The sequence below is a fragment of the Pelophylax lessonae genome (genome assembly GCF_965119305.1).
Source record: "Pelophylax lessonae genome assembly, chromosome: 9".
Classification (NCBI taxonomy): Eukaryota; Metazoa; Chordata; class Amphibia; order Anura; family Ranidae; genus Pelophylax; species Pelophylax lessonae.
Genome location: NC_138776.1, coordinates 233,039,820 through 233,058,327, shown reverse-complemented (window position 1 = coordinate 233,058,327; position 18,508 = coordinate 233,039,820). Strand labels below are relative to the sequence as shown.

General features: G+C 47.6%; 1 protein-coding gene across 1 annotated transcript in view; it reads left to right on the top strand.

Moving 5' to 3' along the window:
• AIP (AHR interacting HSP90 co-chaperone) overlaps window positions 1–18,508 on the top strand; it is a 55,827-nt gene that overhangs the window by 3,242 nt on the left and 34,077 nt on the right. The window contains exon 2 of the mRNA XM_082269556.1: window positions 17,434–17,613. Coding sequence (XP_082125682.1) covers window positions 17,434–17,613 — 180 coding nt within the window. The remainder of the gene's footprint in view (window positions 1–17,433; window positions 17,614–18,508) is intronic.

Below are 18,508 nucleotides of genomic sequence, written 5' to 3'. Positions count from 1 at the left end.
TATGGTCCTGAGTGTCGGTGTTACATTGTTGTGATCAGATCCTGCGTGCCGGCGTTGGGTTATTGCCATACAGTCCTGAGTGTCAGTGTTACATTGTTGTGATGGGACCCTGAGTGTCAGCATCTTGTTGTCATATGGTCCTGAGTGTCGGCATTACATTGTTGTCATACGGCCCTGAGTGTCGGTGTTACATTGTGGTCATACGGTCCTGAGTGTCGGGGTTACATTGTTGTCATACGGCCCTGAGTGTCGGTGTTACATTGTGGTCATACGGCCCTGAGTGTCGGTGTTACATTGTGGTCATACGGTCCTGAGTGTCGGGGTTACATTGTGGTCATACGGCCCTGAGTGTCGGTGTTACATTGTGGTCATACGGTCCTGAGTGTCGGGGTTACATTGTTGTCATACGGCCCTGAGTGTCCGGGTTACATTGCTGTCATACAGTCCTGAGTGTCGGGGGTTACATTGTGGTCATACGGCCCTGAGTGTCGGTGTTACATTGTGGTCATACGGTCCTGAGTGTCGGGGTTACATTGTTGTCATACGGCCCTGAGTGTCGGTGTTACATTGTGGTCATACGGCCCTGAGTGTCGGTGTTACATTGTGGTCATACGGTCCTGAGTGTCGGGGTTACATTGTGGTCATACGGCCCTGAGTGTCGGTGTTACATTGTGGTCATACGGTCCTGAGTGTCGGGGTTACATTGTTGTCATACGGCCCTGAGTGTCCGGGTTACATTGCTGTCATACAGTCCTGAGTGTCGGGGGTTACATTGTGGTCATACGGCCCTAAGTGTCGGTGTTACATTGTGGTCATACGGCCCTGAGTGTCGGTGTTATATTGTGGTCATACGGCCCTGAGTGTCCGGGTTACATTGCTGTCATACGGCCCTGAGTGTCGGTGTTACATTGCTGTCATACAGTCCTGAGTGTCGGGGGTTACATTGTGGTCATACGGTCCTGAGTGTCGGAGTTACATTGTGGTCATATGGTCCTGAGTGTCGGTGTTACATTGTGGTCATACGGCCCTGAGTGTCGGTGTTACATTGTGGTCATACGGTCCTGAGTGTCGGGGTTACATTGTTGTCATACGGCCCTGAGTGTCCGGGTTACATTGCTGTCATACAGTCCTGAGTGTCGGGGGTTACATTGTGGTCATACGGTCCTGAGTGTCGGAGTTACATTGTGGTCATATGGTCCTGAGTGTCGGGGTTACATTGTGGTCATACGGTCCTGAGTGTCGGGGTTACATTGTGGTCATACGGTCCTGAGTGTCGGGGTTACATTGTGGTCATACGGTCCTGAGTGTCGGGGTTACATTGTGGTCATACAGTCCTGAGTGTCGGGGGTTACATTGTGGTCATACGGTCCTGAGTGTCGGAGTTACATTGTGGTCATACGGTCCTGAGTGTCGGGGTTACATTGTGGTCATACGGTCCTGAGTGTCGGGGTTACATTGTGGTCATACGGTCCTGAGTGTCGGGGTTACATTGTGGTCATACGGTCCTGAGTGTCGGGGTTACATTGTGGTCATACAGTCCTGAGTGTCGGGGGTTACATTGTGGTCATACGGTCCTGAGTGTCGGAGTTACATTGTGGTCATATGGTCCTGAGTGTCGGTGTTACATTGTGGTCATACGGCCCTGAGTGTCGGTGTTACATTGTGGTCATACGGTCCTGAGTGTCGGGGTTACATTGTGGTCATACGGTCCTGAGTGTCGGGGTTACATTGTGGTCATATGGTCCTGAGTGTCGGTGTTACATTGTGGTCATACGGCCCTGAGTGTCGGTGTTACATTGTGGTCATACGGTCCTGAGTGTCGGGGTTACATTGTGGTCATACGGTCCTGAGTGTCGGGGTTACATTGTGGTCATACGGTCCTGAGTGTCGGGGTTACATTGTGGTAAGATCCTGTGTGCTGGCGTTGGGTTGTTGTCATAGGAGCCCCATTACCTCTACAGCAGATCCCTCATAGATCCCTCACCAGTGTTGGGGGCCTCGTGGGCCACAGCCCAATGATGGCTACAGTGCGGTCGGCTTATACTGGGAGGGAGTTCAATGACCTCCTACCAGAATCGCACTTCCAGCACGCCCCCTGGGGTGCACACGAGGAAGTGTCTGTGGACCCGGCGCATCGCAGATCGTTCCGTCCAATGACAGCGTTCCTTTACCATGTGATCCTTCTGTCCAATGATGGAGCAATCAGTTGTCAACAAACCATCGCATGTCCAGTTCAGTTCTCTCCTCGGTACAATGTGCGAGGAGAGGAGGGAGACCCCAGCACTGCTCACCCCTCCTTATTCATACCTCAATCATGCCAATCTGTGCCACATCAATGCCACATCAGTGTTCATCCATGCCTCATTTGTGCCCACCCATGCCACATCAGTGTTCATCTGTGGCTCATCCATGCCTCATCTGTGCCCACCCATGCCACATCAGTGTTCATCCGTGGCTCATAAATGCCACAGTGCTCATCCATGCCTCATCTGTGCCCACCCATGCCACATCAGTGTTCATCTGTGGCTCATCCATGCCACGTCCGTGCTCATCCATGCCACGTCCGTGCTCATCCATGCCACATCAGTGCTCATCCATGCCACGTCCGTGCTCATCCATGCCACGTCCGTGCTCATCCATGCCACATCAGTGCTCATCCATGCCACATCAGTGCTCATCCATGCCACATCAGAGCTCATCCTTGCCACATCCATGCCACTACAGTGCTTATCAGTGCTCTACAGTGCCTCACAAAAGTGTAATGGGTAGTCATGAAATTTGATTTATAATTTTATGTCCCTGGAGCACCTGACGTGTTCCCTCAATGTTGGGCTTCTGTATGTGTAAAAGTGTCACACATGTGGTATCGCCAGACTCAGGAGGAGTAGCAGAATGTAGTTTGGGGTGTAGTTGCAAGTATGCCTATACAGTGTGTAAGAAATAACTTTGTAATATGACAATTTTGTGGAAAAAAAAAACTCCCCTCTTAATAAATACCTTAGAATGTCTACTTTCCAAAAAGGGGGTATTTGTACTTTCCTGGCTTGTTAGGGTCTCAAGAAATGAGATAGGCCTTCAGTACATGAGGTGCGATCAGGTGTGATCAGATTTCAATGATTGGCACCATAGCTTGTAGACTCTATAACCTTCACAAAGACCAAATAATATACACTTATTTGGGTTATTTTTACCAAAAATAAGTAGCAGTATAACTTTTGGCCAAAATTTATGAAGAAAAATTACTAAATTTGCAAAACCGAAACAAAGAAAAATGCATTTTTTTTTTAAACAACATTTTTGGTCTTTTTTCATTTATAGCTCAAAAAAATGTAAAAACCTAGTGAAGATTAAATACCACCAAAAGAAAGTTCTATTTGTGTGAAAAAAGCTGGACAAAAATTGTCATATCGTTACAGTGTTGCATTACTGTGTAGTTATTCAAAATGTGAGAGCCCTGAAATCTGAAAATTGGTCTGGTTAGGAAGGGAGTTTAACCACTTAAGCCCCGGAGGATTTGGCTGCTAAAGGACCAGGGGTTTTTTTGCGATTTTTTACTGCGTGACTTTAACGGACAATTGCGCGGTCGTGCGACGCTGTACCTAAACGAATTTGACGTCCTTTTTTTCCCACAAACAGAGCTTTCTTTTGGTGGTATTTGATCACCTGTGCGATTTTTTGATCACGCGCTATAAACAAAAAAAGAGCGTAAATTTTGCAAAAATAACAATATTTTTCACATTTTTTTATATGAAATTCCCCAAAAAAAAAAGTAAAAATCAAAATTTTTTAACATTTTTCGGCCAATTTGTTTTATGCTACCTATGTTTGGTAAAAAAAATCGCAAAAAGCGTATTTTGATTGGTTTGCGCAAAAGTTATCGCGTTTACTAACAAAGAGAAAGATTTTTGTCATTTTTGGTGTTTTTTTTTTTAACGCGTAATGGCGGCGATCTGCGATTTTTTTTTCGGTACTGCGACATTGCGGCGGACAGATCGGACCCTTGACTGACATTTTTGACACTTTTGGGGTTACCAGTGACATTACTGCAGTAATCAGTGCTATACATATGCACTGTTACTGCAAAAATGACACTGGCAGGGAAGGGGTTAACTTTATTGGGAAGGGAGGGGTTAAGTGTGTCCTAGGGGCGTGCTTTCTACTGTGTAGGGACATTGCTATTGGTGTAAAAGCAAAGATCAACCGTTCTACATAGTAGAACGGTCAGATCTTTACTTTTACACAGGGAGAACTGACAGGCAGCTTGTTTACACAAGCTGCTCTGTCTTTCTCCCTTCACAGGAGCGATCGTAGTGTGGCCGGCGGACATCGAGTCCGCCGGTCACACGCACTGACTTGCCTGTGAACGAGCCGCGGCGGGCGCGCGCCTCGGCGGGCGCGCGCCCGCTCGCTATAGGCTCGCAAGTCAGTGACAGGCGAGTGACGTACCGATACGTCACTCTGCCTGGCCGGGGCTGACCGCCGCAGTATATAGTCGTGCGGCGGTCGGCAACCGGTTAAAGTGGTTGTAAACCCACCTTTAGAACTTTTGCATATAGGTAAGTCTTTAACCACTTTACCACCGGAGGATTTTGCTGTCTTACGTCCAGGCCACTTTTTGCAATTCGGCACTGTGCGAATTTAACCGACAATTGCCCGGTCATGCAACGCCGTACCCAAACGAAATTTAAGCCCTTTTTTTTCCCACAAACAGAGCTTTCTTTTGGTGGTATTTGATCACCTGTGCGATTTTTACTTTTTGCGCTATAAACAAAAAAAGAGCGTAAATTTAGAAAAAATAACAATATTTTTCACATTTTTTTTTTATATGAAATCCCCCCCCCCCCCAAAAAAAAATGTAAAAATCAAAATTTGGCCAATTTGTTTTCTGCTACCTATGTTTGGTAAAAAAAAAAAAATCGTAATAAGCGTATTTTGATTGGTTTGCGCAAAAGTTATTGCGTTTACTAACTAAGGGAAAGATTTCTGTCATTTTTGGTGTTTTTTTTTAACGAGTAATGGCGGCGATCTGCAATTTTTTTTTTTTTTTTGCGGGACTGCGACATTGCGGCGGACAGATCGGACCCTTGACTGACATTTTTGACACTTTTGGGGGTACCAGTGACATTACTACAGTAATCAGTGCTATAACTATGCACTGTTACTGTAAAAATGACACTGGCAGGGAAGGGGTTAATTTTTATTGGTGATCAAGGGGTTAATGTATGCCTGGTGCTTACTAACGTGTGTGGGGGGAGGTGACTGAGTGACACAAGGACAGATCGCATGTTCAGCTATGATGAACCCTGCAATCTGACCCTGCCTGTCACTTAGGAGATCCGCCCGCTTTGTTTACATAAGCAGGCGGATCTCTACACTCGATTCCCAGACGATCGGGGAAGAGCAGCGGTGATCGCCGCCGCTCCTCCCCTGGCCTGACTCCCGCTGTGACTGAAAACAGCGGGAGCGAGAGAGGGGAATGTCTGGCGACGTAGGTCTACGTCGCCAGACGTTATCGAGCCACTTTTGCCGCAGTAGAGCTCTAGTGAGCAGTGCGGAAGTGGTTAATAAGGCTTACCTATAGGTACTGTAAATATCTCCTAAACTTGCAACGTTTAGGAGATATTTACATTGCATGCAGCCAAAGACGTCTGCGACGCATGCGTTCTGAGGAAACGGCTGCCCGTGCCATTCCTTTAGAGCCCTGTGCAGTGACCGGCAGCTCCTGCGCGCATGCATGGGAGTGACGTCAGGCGGCTCCAGCCAGTAATACAGCCGGAGACCGCAGACCCGCGAGGAAGCTGGGCGAAGATGGATGCGGCTGCCAGCGGGGACAACACGAGCTTCGTTTGCAGGTATGTATGGGGTGGGGGGGCGTCTTTGCTTCTTTCTAGATCAGTGGATCTCCTTGATTCAAGACGAATGTGTTCACGAGTTGATTCTGTCAGGTTACAAGATTGAGTTTCGGTCCTTGTCTCCGGCAAGGTTCTTCCCTGCCAACCTGCGCTTGTCCCCAGATCGCCTACGAGGTCTTCTTGGGGCGGTACAGGATCTGCTCTCACATGGGGTCATAGTACCGGTTCCAGAATCGAAACACTTTCAAGGGTTTTATTCAAACCTATTTACTGTTCCCAGGAATGAAGGCAAGGTCCGTCCAATCCTGGACCTCAAGGCCTTGAACTGCTTTGTGCGGGTTTAGAGGTTTCAGATTGATTCTATTCGCATGGTAGTGGCACCCCTTCATCAAGGGGATTTTCTGGCTTCTATGGACATTGATGCTTACCTTCATATCCCAATATATGTCAGGCATAAGCTTTCCTTCACTTTGCTCTGGGCAAGGAGCACTACCAATTAGTGGCGTTACCCTTTGGTCTCGCCTCGGCTCCTCAGGTGTTCACAAACATTTTTGCCCTGGTGTAAGCACTGGCAGAAAGGGATTGCAGTACTGGGGTACCTGGCTGACCTTCTGCGAGCAGAGTCTCCAAATGCCTTAAAGCGGAGTTCTGGCCACAGAATCTTTTTTTTTTTTTTTTTAATGTCCCCCAAACAGTGACCCTCCGACCTTTATACATCCGCTAATCCTGTTTTAGAGAGTGAAATTAATAGTTAGGCAAGCATAAAATCTTACTTTATAAAATTTCTCCTGAGCGCCGCCATCTTTGTCCGGGTTAGCCTAGTCTGCTGTGGGGAAATGTCTGCCCTGCTTCCTGATTCTGGTGGAAGAAGGCCGGTGAATCCAGCGTGAAATCTCGCGCATGCTCAGTACTATGCAATCGGCATAGTATTTGTTTCCATAGGGATGGACTGTGCTCTGCCTAACATCGCGTCATTTCCTGTTTGGAAATAACGCGATGAGAGGAGCGGCCGGCCGCCTACGTCACTGCCCATTGCATCCTGGGAGCGACGAGTAAGAGCTCCCAGGACGTATTGCGGGACAGGAAGTGACGGCGCAGGCCGCGGCCGAGGAAGGAGGAAGTGGATGTAAAGGTGAGTATATTATCCTCTGTAATAAGGTAAGTAAAAAAAAAAAAAAAAGCCGGGAATATCCAATTCTTGCTCAGGTAACGCTAAGGAAGCGGATGCCATAAAATCTAGAGGCATGATTTTGTGGACGGAACTCCGCTTTAAAAGACAATTTGGACATTTCAGTGCGAACTTTGCAGGAGTTGGTTGGATACTGAATTTCCAAAAATCAGCTCTGGTCCTGTCCACCAAGCTGGACTACCTGGGCCTGTCCCTGGACTCTGACTCAGCCTGGGTGTTTCTTCCAGAGGGGAAACGCCAGAAGCTGCAGGATGCGATTCGGCTCCTGTTGTCCAACCAGTGGTTCTCTCTCAGGACTTGCATGCAAGTGCTGGGCCTGATGGTCTCCACCTTCGAGGCGGTTCTGTTTGCTCAGTTCCATACCAGATCTCTGCAAAAGGAGATTTTCGCCAAATTGGACGGTGGTCGCCACGGATGCCAGGTGGGGAAGGTGTCTTTGGCACGGATTGTGCTCAGGGGGTTTGGACTCTGAAGGAGTCCAGCCTGCCGATCAATATCCTGGAAATTTGGGCGATCAGGCTTTGCCTGACCCAATGGACAGATTGTCTGCAGAGGCGCTCGGTGAGCATTCAATCAGGCAATGCCACGGCCGTGGCATAAGTCAATCATCAAGGGGGCACAAAAAGTGTCCTAGCGGCCCGGGAAGTAGCTGCCATTCTAAGGTGGGCAAAATGCTTTCTTCCAGACATCTCTGCTGTGCATATTCCAGGGGTGGGAAATTGGCAGGCGTACTACCTCAGTCGGCAGACGTTAGATCAGGGAGAATGGTCTCTCCACCAGGAGGTGTTTCATCAATTGTGTCTCCGGTGGGGGACTCCCGATGTGGACCTGTTGGCCTCCCGTCTCAACAGGAAGATGCAGAGTTTTGTAGCAAGGTCTTTGGATCCTTTGGCCGACGCCACAGACGCTCTGGTGGCGCCTTGGGGCTGGTATCGTCTGATATACACATTTCCTCTGATAACTCTTCTGCCGAGACTCCTGCGAAGAATCTTGGCAGAAGGGATTCTGGTCATCTGGTACGCAGACCTGGTACGGCTGGTCGCCATTGTCCCAATGACTCCCTCTCACAAAAGATCTTTTAGCTCAAGGGCTGATCTTCCATCCTGCTTTATGGTCGCTGGCTTTAACGGCTTGGCTATTGAAATCCAGGTGCTGAAGGATAGAGGGGTGTCTGAATCGGGGAATCCTACACTGTTAAAAGCTAGAAAATCTACTTCTAGGAAGATTTATCATTGAGTCTGGAGGGCGTACATTGCTTGGTGTGCGTCTTGGGTGGGGGTTTCCCCCTATTCCCTTTCACTGTCTTGTGTCTTGGAGTTTCTCCAAAGAGGTGTAGATCAGTGTTTGGCCTTGGGTACCATCAAAGGCCAGATTTCGGCCCTGGCAATTTTTCTTTCAGCGCTCGTTGGCCATGAATTCCTTGGTTCAGACCCTTGTTTTGCCACCTGGCTCCTCCGGTGGGGTCTCCGTTACCTTTGTGGGACCTCAATTTGGTGCTGTCGGTTCTGCAGAAACCGCCATTTGAAACCAATCGTGAGCTTCCTATGCTCACTTTGTCACAGAAGGTTGCTTTCTTGGTGGCTATTACTTCTGCGCGCAGGATGTCGGAGTTGGCTGCGTTGTCTTGTCGTTCACCTTACCTGGTGGTCCATGCCAGCCGTTCCTTCCAAAAGTCGTCTCTGGTTTCCATTTGGATGAATATATTGTGTTGCCTTCCTTGTGTCCTAAGCCTAAGCACCCTAAAGAGATTGCCCAAACCACTTCCAAAGAATGCAAGGCAATCAGGGTGTACCTGACGTTCTGAAAATCAAATTCCCTATTTGTCCTCGCGAATGGACCCCATAAGGGGATGGCCGCGTCTGCTGCGACCATTTCCAGATGGACCAGACAGACGGTGGTACAGGCCTACTCCATTAACCACTTGCCGACCGCCGCAAGTACATATACTGCGACGGTCAGCCCCTCACAGGCAAAGTGACGTATATATACGTCACTAGCCTGTGAGGCTCTGGGGAGTGAGCGTGCGTCCCCGCGCGGTCACGGACACCCCCCCCCCCGCGCGCGCGTGTGACCGGCGGACATCCGGCGATCACTGGCGATCGTCGGTGGAGAGGGAGAAAGGCAGGCTGATGTAAACAAGCCGCCTGTCATTCTCCCCTGTGTAGAAACAGTGATCATACGGTTCTACTATGTAGGACCGTTGATCGTTGTTCCTACAGCTCAAGCCACAGCCAATCACAATTAGAATCACGCCCCTAGGGACACACACAGCCCCTCCCTCTCAAATAAAGTTAACCCCTTCACTGCTGGTGTAATTTTACAGTAACAGTGCATATGTATAGCACTGATTACTGTAGAAATGTCACTGGTAACCCCAAAAGTGTCAAAAATGTCAGTCAAGGGTCCGATCTGTCCGCCGCAATGTCGCAGTACCGCAAAAAAATCGCAGATCGCCGCCATTACGCCTTAAAAAAAACAACAACAAAAATGACAAAAATCTTTCCCTTTGTTAGTAAATGCGATAACTTTTGCGCAAACCAATCAAAATACGCTTTTTGCGATTTTTTTTTTTTTTTTTTTACCAAACCTATGTAGCATAAAACAAATTGGCCGAAAAAAATTTGATTTTTACATTTTTTTGGGGGAATTTCATATAAAAAAATGTGAAAAATATTGTTATTTTTGCAAAATTGACGCTCTTTTTTTGTTTATAGCGCATGAACAAAAAATCGCACAGGTGATCAAATACCACCAAAAGAAAGCTCTGTTTGTGGGAAAAAAAGGACGTCGAATTCATTTAGGTACAGCGTTGCACGACCGCGCAATTGTCCGTTAAAGTCACGCAGTGCCGAATCGCAAAATAGGCCCTGGTCAGGAAGGGGGTAAAATCTTCCGGGGCTTAAGTGGTTAAGGGTCAGGATCCTCCTATCCCTGTTATGCCCTGTACACACTATCAGATTATCTGAAGACTTTTGTCTTCAGATTTACCTTTTCTATGTAGTGCAAGGGCCTGCCGCATTGCATACAAATTGAAAGTGTTTAGGTTTGACCTCATATTATATGGTTTTGGTAAGTCTACAGACAAAAGTCTTCAGATAATCTGATAGTGTGTACAGGGCATTAGGGCACATTCTATGAGGGCACTTAGTGCCTCATGGGCTTTCCGTCATCAGGCGTCAGTGGTGCAGGTTTCCAAGGAGGCCACCCGGTTGTCCGTGCACACTTTCACTAAATTTTATAAGGTGGATGTGTTGGCATCTCCAGATGCTGCTTTTAGCTGCAAGGTTTTGCAGGTAGGAGAGGTTTAGTCCTCTTTGAGGGTGAATGTTTTTGTCAGGTGAGCTCCAGTTGTTCCTGGTTGAGCTCCTGTTTTACCTGGTTGGCTACGTTTAGACTTTTGGGAAGTGTGTTTATTGCTGTTTTCTTCCCACCCCTCATGTTGACACTGCTTTGGGACGTCCCAAGGGTCAAGAAGATATGGAGCTGTGTCCGTCAATAAACGAAAGAGAAACTGGATTTTTGTCTTACCGTAAAATCATTTTCTCTGATGTTGGACAATGCACCCGCCCCGCTATTGAGTTGGGTTTTATGTTCTTCTGACACTGCTTGTTACAAAACTGAAGTCCTCTAGCGGGAAGTGGGAGTATACCTCCTGGGACTGCCCTATAGGTGTAGTCAAACATTTTTCCACCTAGTGTTCTACTACTGTAGGGGGCAGCATACACCCAAGGGTCAAGAAGATATGGAGCTGTGTCCGTGAAAGAACATCAAAGAAAAGGATTTTACAGTAAGACAAAAATCCATTTTTTTCATCAATTTAGGCCAATATGTATTCTGCCACATATTTTTGTTTAAAAAAAAATCCCAATAAGTGTATATTGATTGGTTTGCGCAAAAGTTATTGCGTCTACAAACTAGGGGGCGTTATATATAATATGGCGTTTTTTATTTATTTTTTACTAGTAATGGCGGCGATCAGCAATTTTTAGTGGGACTGCAACATTGCGGCGGACAGATCGGACACCTAACTGACACTTTTGAGGGGACCAGTGACATTACTACAGTAAGCACTGTTACTGTACTAATGACACAGGCAGGGAAGAGGCGATCAGAGGGTTAAATGTGTCCCTAAGGGATGCTTTCTAACTGTGTGGGGGATGGACTCACTAGATGAACATGGAGATGTGTGTCCCTAAATACCAGGAACACAAAATCCCTGTGTTTACATAGGCAGACCGCAGTTCTGTGTCTCTGGGGAGTGATTGCGGGTGGCCGGCGGACAGCGCGTCCGCCAGACCTGCTGATTGGCTCCCCCTCTGGCCAATCGGCATGCAACCCCACTGTCTATTGCATGAAATGACAAACAGTTACATAGTTTCACGCAATAGCTCCAACCTTCCGCAGTATATGTGCGGCGGCTGGTCGGCAAGTGGTTAAAGCGTTGTTTGTCGCTGTTGCATGGGCTTGCTCAGTTTTAAAGCATTATATGTTTGATATCTATTTTACTCAGCGTAACTTCATCTTTTATATTTTGCAAAAAAATTGGGTTATGCATTTAGTTTTTTTTTTTTTTTTTTTTTTTAAATAAAATTAAAAAAAATGTATTTTTCTCCCAAAAAAATTTGATTTTTTTTTTTCTAGGGCCTCTTGCTTAAAAAATATATATGTAATGTTTGGGGGTCCTAAATATATTTCTAGCAAAAAAAAAAACAACCTAATTGTTACATGTGAACAAAAAGTGACAGAAAAGGCCCGAACTGGAAAACAGGGGGGAGGGGGGAGGGGAGGGGGGGGCGGAGTTGTAGTGTGGTTAGGTCAAGAGGAGTATCTAGAAATAACACTGCAGTAGGAACTTGCCTTGCAGCTGGTTAGTTGGTAGTTTGATTAGGGATTAGTCATCTGTTTTGTGCTATGTGCTTCTTGAGTTATAGAACACTGTACACAAAAGGCTGTACAACAGACAGCTAAGGCCTCATATTGAAGCCGTTCTACTGGGATAATGATTTATACCAGGGCTTCCCAAACTTTTTTGGGCCGAGACCCACTTCTGAATACAGTTATTTTTTGGGACCCACTTGCTTGTAATTGAATATTGTAAAGCGGTACAGAATTTGTTGGTGCTATATAAATGCAAATAATAATAATGCATATTTTAAAGGGAAGGGGATGTTAAATTAAAAATATGAATTTACTACTTTTCAATTTATTATTGAATACATATGTCAGATGTTCTAAGTGAGGGGTCGGAAACCTGTGGCATGTGTGGCATTTAAGCAGAGTTGTAAGTAATCAGCACCCTCATAGACAGTATAAGGCAGGCAGAGGACAGAAATCAACACCCCAGGGCAGTGATCAGCAGCCTATATGGCACTCACCCTCCTTCCTCTCCCAGTGGTCCACAGTGAAGGTGAAGCCCCTGTTTGCCCTCTCCAGGGCCCAGCACACCTCACCCAGAGTCTCCATGATGAGGAGCTCTATGCTGGTCTTGGTGTCCTGACTCTTCTCCTTCAGATCCTCTACTGGGGTCACAGAAGCCGCCACAAACTCCCGACACTGCCGGACTACCTGGTCCTCTTATGACACAGAGGCTGCCGTCTCTGCCCGCTATAGCTGAGAGAATCCTGCCGCCAGTCTAGCCACCACTGCTGCCACCAGCAGGACCGAGGAGCTGGCTCTGCACCCCATGAACATATCCTACATACCAGCCCACATATGTACTCACTGATAAAAGTATCCTCCTCATGGGAAATGCAGATCATCCTCCGTAAACTGTGTGGGCGGGGTCCTGAGTCCATCGTGATTTGACTGCTCTGGCTCTCTGTAATTTGTGCGGGCTCGCACAGCACAATTTAAGCAGTGATTTCCGGCTCACCGCGACCCACTCAAACGCAGTTCGCGACCCACCAGTGGGTCCCGACCCACAGTTTGGGAACTCCTGATTTAGGCTACACTCATAATCCTGGTATCATTATTTTACAGTAAGTCCTTCTCTACACAGTAAAAGTAATTCTAGTAGCTATACAGCCGCTGGATTTTTTTTTTTACAGGCCTCGGAAGGGGGTCCCACCCCTCTCCCACTGCTTCCTTTACTGGGCTCTCGGCAGAAGGGAGTCCCACCCCTCTCCCACCACTGCCTTTACTGGATACCGGACTCTTGGCAGAAGAGGGTCCCTCCCCTCTCCCACCTCTGCCTTTACCGGACTCTTTGCAGAAGAGGATCCCATCCCCTCTCCCACCTCTTCCTTTACCAGACTCTTGGCAGAAGAGGGTCCCACCCCGCTCCCACTGCTGCCTTTACAGGACTCTTGGCAGAAGAGGGTCCCACCCCGCTCCCACTGCTGCCTTTACAGGACTCTTGGCAGAAGAGGGTCCCACCCCGCTCCCACTGCTGCCTTTATAGGACTCTTGGCAGAAGAGGGTCCCACTCCTCTCCCACCGCTGCCTTTACCGGACTCTTGGCAGAAGAGGGTCCCACCCCTCTCCCACCGCTGCCTTTTCTGGGCTCTTGGTGGAAGGAGGTCCCACCCCTCTCCCACTGCTGCCTTTTCTGGGCTCTTGGCGGAAGGGGGTCCCACCCCTCTCCCACTGTTGCCTTTTATGGGCTCTTGGTGGAAGGAGGTCCCACCCCTCTCCCACTGCTGCTTTTTCTGGGCTCTAGGCGGAAGGGGGTCCCACCCCTCTCCCACCGTTGCCTTTTATGGACTCTTGGTGGAAGGGGGTCCCACCCCTCTTCCACCGCTGCCTTTTCTGGGCTCTTGGCGGAAGGTGGTCCCACCCCCTCTCCCACCGCTGCCTTTACCAGACTCTTGGCAGAAGAGGGTCCCACCCCTCTCCCACCGCTGCCTTTACCGGACTCTTGGCAGAAGAGGGTCCCACCCCGCTCCCACTGCTGCCTTTACAGGACTCTTGGCAGAAGAGGGTCCCACCCCGCTCCCACTGCTGCCTTTACAGGACTTTTGGCAGAAGAGGGTCCCACCCCCCTCCCACCGCTGCCTTTACCGGACTCTTGGCAGAAGAGGGTCCCTCCCCTCTCCCACCGCTGCCTTTACCGGACTTTTGGCAGAAGAGGGTCCCACTCCTCTCCCACCGCTGCCTTTACTGGACTCTTGGCGGAAGGAGGTCCCACCCCTCTCCCACTGCTGCCTTTTCTGGGCTCTTGGCGGAAGGGGGTCCCACCCCTCTCCCACTGCTGCCTTTTCTGGGCTCTTGGCGGAAGGGGGTCCCACCCCTCTCCCACCGTTGCCTTTGATGGGCTTTTGGTGGAAGGAGGTCCCACCCCTCTCCCACTGCTGCTTTTTCTGGGCTCTTGGCGGAAGGGGGTCCCACCCCTCTCCCACCGTTGCCTTTTATGGGCTCTTGGTGGAAGGGGGTCCCACCCCTCTCCCACCGCTGCCTTTACTGGGCTCTTGGCGGAAGGTGGTCCCACCCCTCTCCCACCACTGCATTTACTGGGCTCTCTCGAGCAATCGAGGAGTCCGGTAAGGATGCGACTGGCGGCATTGGGTTCCCCTAACATAAAACTGATGCTGTTCCTCCCAGCAGGTGACGTCAGAAACCAGAAGCGATGAGGATTTCGGCACTTCTGGTTTCAGTTTGTTTAGAAGCTGTTGCTGACTTGTGAAGCGGCAGATCAGCCCAGACCTCTCCATAAAGAGGACGTGTCATGGCCTTAAAAGAGGGGAGGTTGTGTCAAGCTCTATGGAGGAGAGTGCCATGTACAGGTTTACATGGATAAAAAAAACAGTAAGTCAATAGTTGTGGGATCAATAGACATTAAATATAACAACAATAACAAGTGCATATAATTATAGGGGAAAGGCAGTTCAATGTATAGAGTCCATATGCACTAGATGGAGCAGTTTGGTAGGGTGGCAGCATGCTTTCAGATATAGAAGCGACTCTGTGGATAAGGAAGAGAGAGACAAGCGGCCCCACTCCCAAGTGCAGTATGCAGGTAGTCATACATGTATTTATTCGAATACACTCGCGTGTTAAAAGGAGAAAAAGGCTGTTGGTAACAAGTCCAGGCTGTCTGCCAGGGTCTTGGGGGTTCGGGACCCCTGCTTCAGCAGGCAAATCAGTTTCTATGCAGTGTATGTATTGCAGCTGTGCATTTAGCTGTGTGTTTGGAGTTACATAGTTACATAGTAGGTGAGGTTGAATAAAGACAATAGTCCATCTAGTTCAACCTGTGTAGGTATGTGTGGCTGTAATCATCTCACATACCCCTGAATGTTCTGATCCTTGAGATGTAAGTCTAAGAGTCTTTTGAAAGCCACCATACTACCCGCAGAAACCACCTCTTGTGGTAGAGAATTCCACAATCTTGTTGCCCTAACAGTAAAGAACCCCCCGCGTTGCCTGAGGTTAAAACGCTTCTCCTCTAATCGCATTGTATGTCCTCGAGTCCTCATGCAATCCCTTCGAATGAACAGCTTTTTTTCTAAGCTGGGATCCCCATTAAGATATTTATAAATTGCTATCATGTCCCCCCTCAGGCGTCTCTTCTCCAGGGAGAATAAATTGAGCGATTGTAGACGCTCTTCATAGTCAAGGTCCTCCAATCCCCTAATTAGTTTAGTTGCCCTTCTCTGGACTCTCTCCAGCTCCAACACATCCCTCCTGAGGACTGGCGACCAGAACTGGACGGAATACTCCAGATGCGGTCGGACCAGAGTTTTATAAAGTGGAAGGATTATAGTCTTATTTCTGGAATGCATCCCTTTCTTTATGCATGCTAATATTCTGTTGGCTTTGGAAGCTGCCGCTTGACATTGCATGCTGTTTCCTAATCTATCATCAACTAAGACTCCCAGATCTTTCTCCATTTTTGATTCCCCCAAGGGTTCCCCTCCTAACGTGTATTGTGCTTTTATGTTTTTAGTCCCCAAGTGCAAAACCTTACACTTCTCCACGTTAAACCTCATTTGCCATGTCGTTGCCCACTCTGTTATTTTGTCCAGGTCATTCTGTAGGATATCTGCTTCATGCTGTGCAGTTATTGCCCTGCCCAATTTTGTGTCATCTGCAAAAACTGATAACGAACTACTGATCCCGACCTCAATGTTGTTTATGAATAAATTGAACAAGGTTGGTCCCAAGACTGAGCCTTGGGGCACCCCGCTTACTACCTCAGACCAGTCTGAGTACGCGCTGTTTATTACTACCCTTTGGACACGCCTTTTTAGCCAGTTCCGTATCCAAGAGCAAACCCTGCTATCGATACCTGCAGACCTTATTTTATAAATGAAGCGCTTGTGGGGAACTGTATCAAACTCCTTAGCGAAATCCAAGTACACCACATCCACTGGTCTCCCCCTATCTAGCTCAATAGTTCTGCTATTAAAAGAAAAAAAATAAGACTAAAAGCCATTACATTTTCTTTTTAAAGTGTTCCTAAACCCACAACAGTAAAAGCAGCCTGTATTTGCAGTAAAGCATGCTTGCTATACTCACTGTGGAACCTAAGAGGTTAATCATGCGCATTGTGTAAGAAGGCTGTTTGATCCTGTCTTCCCTGATCCTCTCCTTGTCTTACTGTCCTCAATCCATCTGCTGATAGAACGGAGCCTTGGGGGCACTCTGCACATGCTCAGTTTGGTGTGTATTGCTAGAGTTTTTTTCTTTTTTGGGGCGGTCAGCACAGGGCCAATGAGCACTGTCCAGACAGGGGGTCAGGGGTCATGCTGTGGCAGTACTTGGAAAGCTTCTAAAACAGCAGATAAATAGCCTTTTAAGACAAAATGGTGGATTCTGTGGTACTACAGAGACAATGACAGTCAAGCTGCGCATTTGGGGACCCCACCTTCTCCCTCCAAATTTTCCTCGCTAGCCTCCCAAGAACTAGCGAGAATACAGATAAGAGTGAAGGCCAGGGATGTAATTGGTACACACAGATGTATGGGAATCATCGGTAGGGGGAGGATACGTATTGTATTGCTGCCAAGCTAGTTCGGGAAATATGTATTTGTGACGTAACTGCTGTTTCATCTATGTGATGCACACGCTTTTTTTGCTCACTTAGCAAGTGGGCATGAGCAGGGCTAAGCCATTTTCACTAGCGAATAAAAAGGGTTGATTCCGAAGCCTGAGTCCAAGAAACTCATTCTGGGTTTCAATTTATTTGCTGCAACAATGCCGCCTCATAGGACAGTCAGAGGAGAATGAAAACTCCTCCTACAAGCTTTAACCAATGCTTAGCCAGACACAAGACTGCTATATACTGCTGATGAGAAAAGGTATTTAGCAGTTTATACTTACTAAAATAATTGCAGTCGTGTTCTGTGTATTGTGGGAGACCAGATATAGTGAATGCAGGCTCCTGGGTTTAGTAACACTTTAAGGATGCATGAGATCTCCGCAATTTCCTGACACTTTTTTTTATGTTTACAGGCCACCTTCCACTATAAGACCTTGCTGTGTGATGAGCAGCGTACAGTGGTTGATGACAGCTCCAACAGAGACAAGCCAATGGAGCTGATTATAGGCAAGAAGTTCAAGCTGCCTGTGTGGGAAACCATCATTCAAAGCATGGGGGAAGGAGAAGTTTCTGAATTCCTGTGTGACATGACGGTATGGAGTAGATTAAATTCTAATAGTTAATGTCTAGAAAGAGTAGTGTTTGTCTGTGTGACCATAATCTTCCAGTGCTGTGGGGGTTAATACAAGTACTGTGCCTGTCAGAGGCACTTGTCAAGAAGCTATAGTACTATATGGATGGAGGAGTGGGGCGAAAAGGGCAGGTATAGTCTGCACCCTTGACGTGTACCTATGACATGTCCAGCACTTAGAATTCACCTGCACAGCACCAGAGGATTACAGCTGCAGGGGTATGGAGAGCAGAGGGCTTCAGGTTTCAACTAGCATTAATTAAACGAACATATTGCGCAAGCAATACAGCAGCAAAGTAAGGGCGCAACAGGGTAAGGGAACAATGTGCCACATCCTAATAGATATTGAACATTCGGAAAAAATTAAATGGACTTTATAGGCACAATTAGGAATGAAGTAAAAAACTTTTTTATTGATCGACATATAAAAACAAGGGAAAAAAAAATCCCTACCACAGGGTAATAATTAATAGACATACATGAAATACATAGAAAACACCAAAATGTACCTTAACAATAAGGCATAAAAATACAAATGGTATACAATTAATTGCATAACACATGAAATATGGTGGTGTAGGGAAACTATACATTACATCCTACATAACTCGAAGACGATGCCAGAAACAACGTTAACGTCCTCTAGAGTGTGGTTGGTATAGCCCTAAACGTGAGGGATGGTTCATGTAGCCAGATGCCCTACATGTTTCGCCTGAGAAATCAAGCTTCTTCTGGAGCTACTGGTGTACAGACTCCCTGTAAAGGCGAGTAGTTAAACACAATGGCCAGTATATTAGACAGTAAAGGGATAGACAAATCGTAAATCAACACGGGGGGGTAATCTGCTGAAGTGAGTC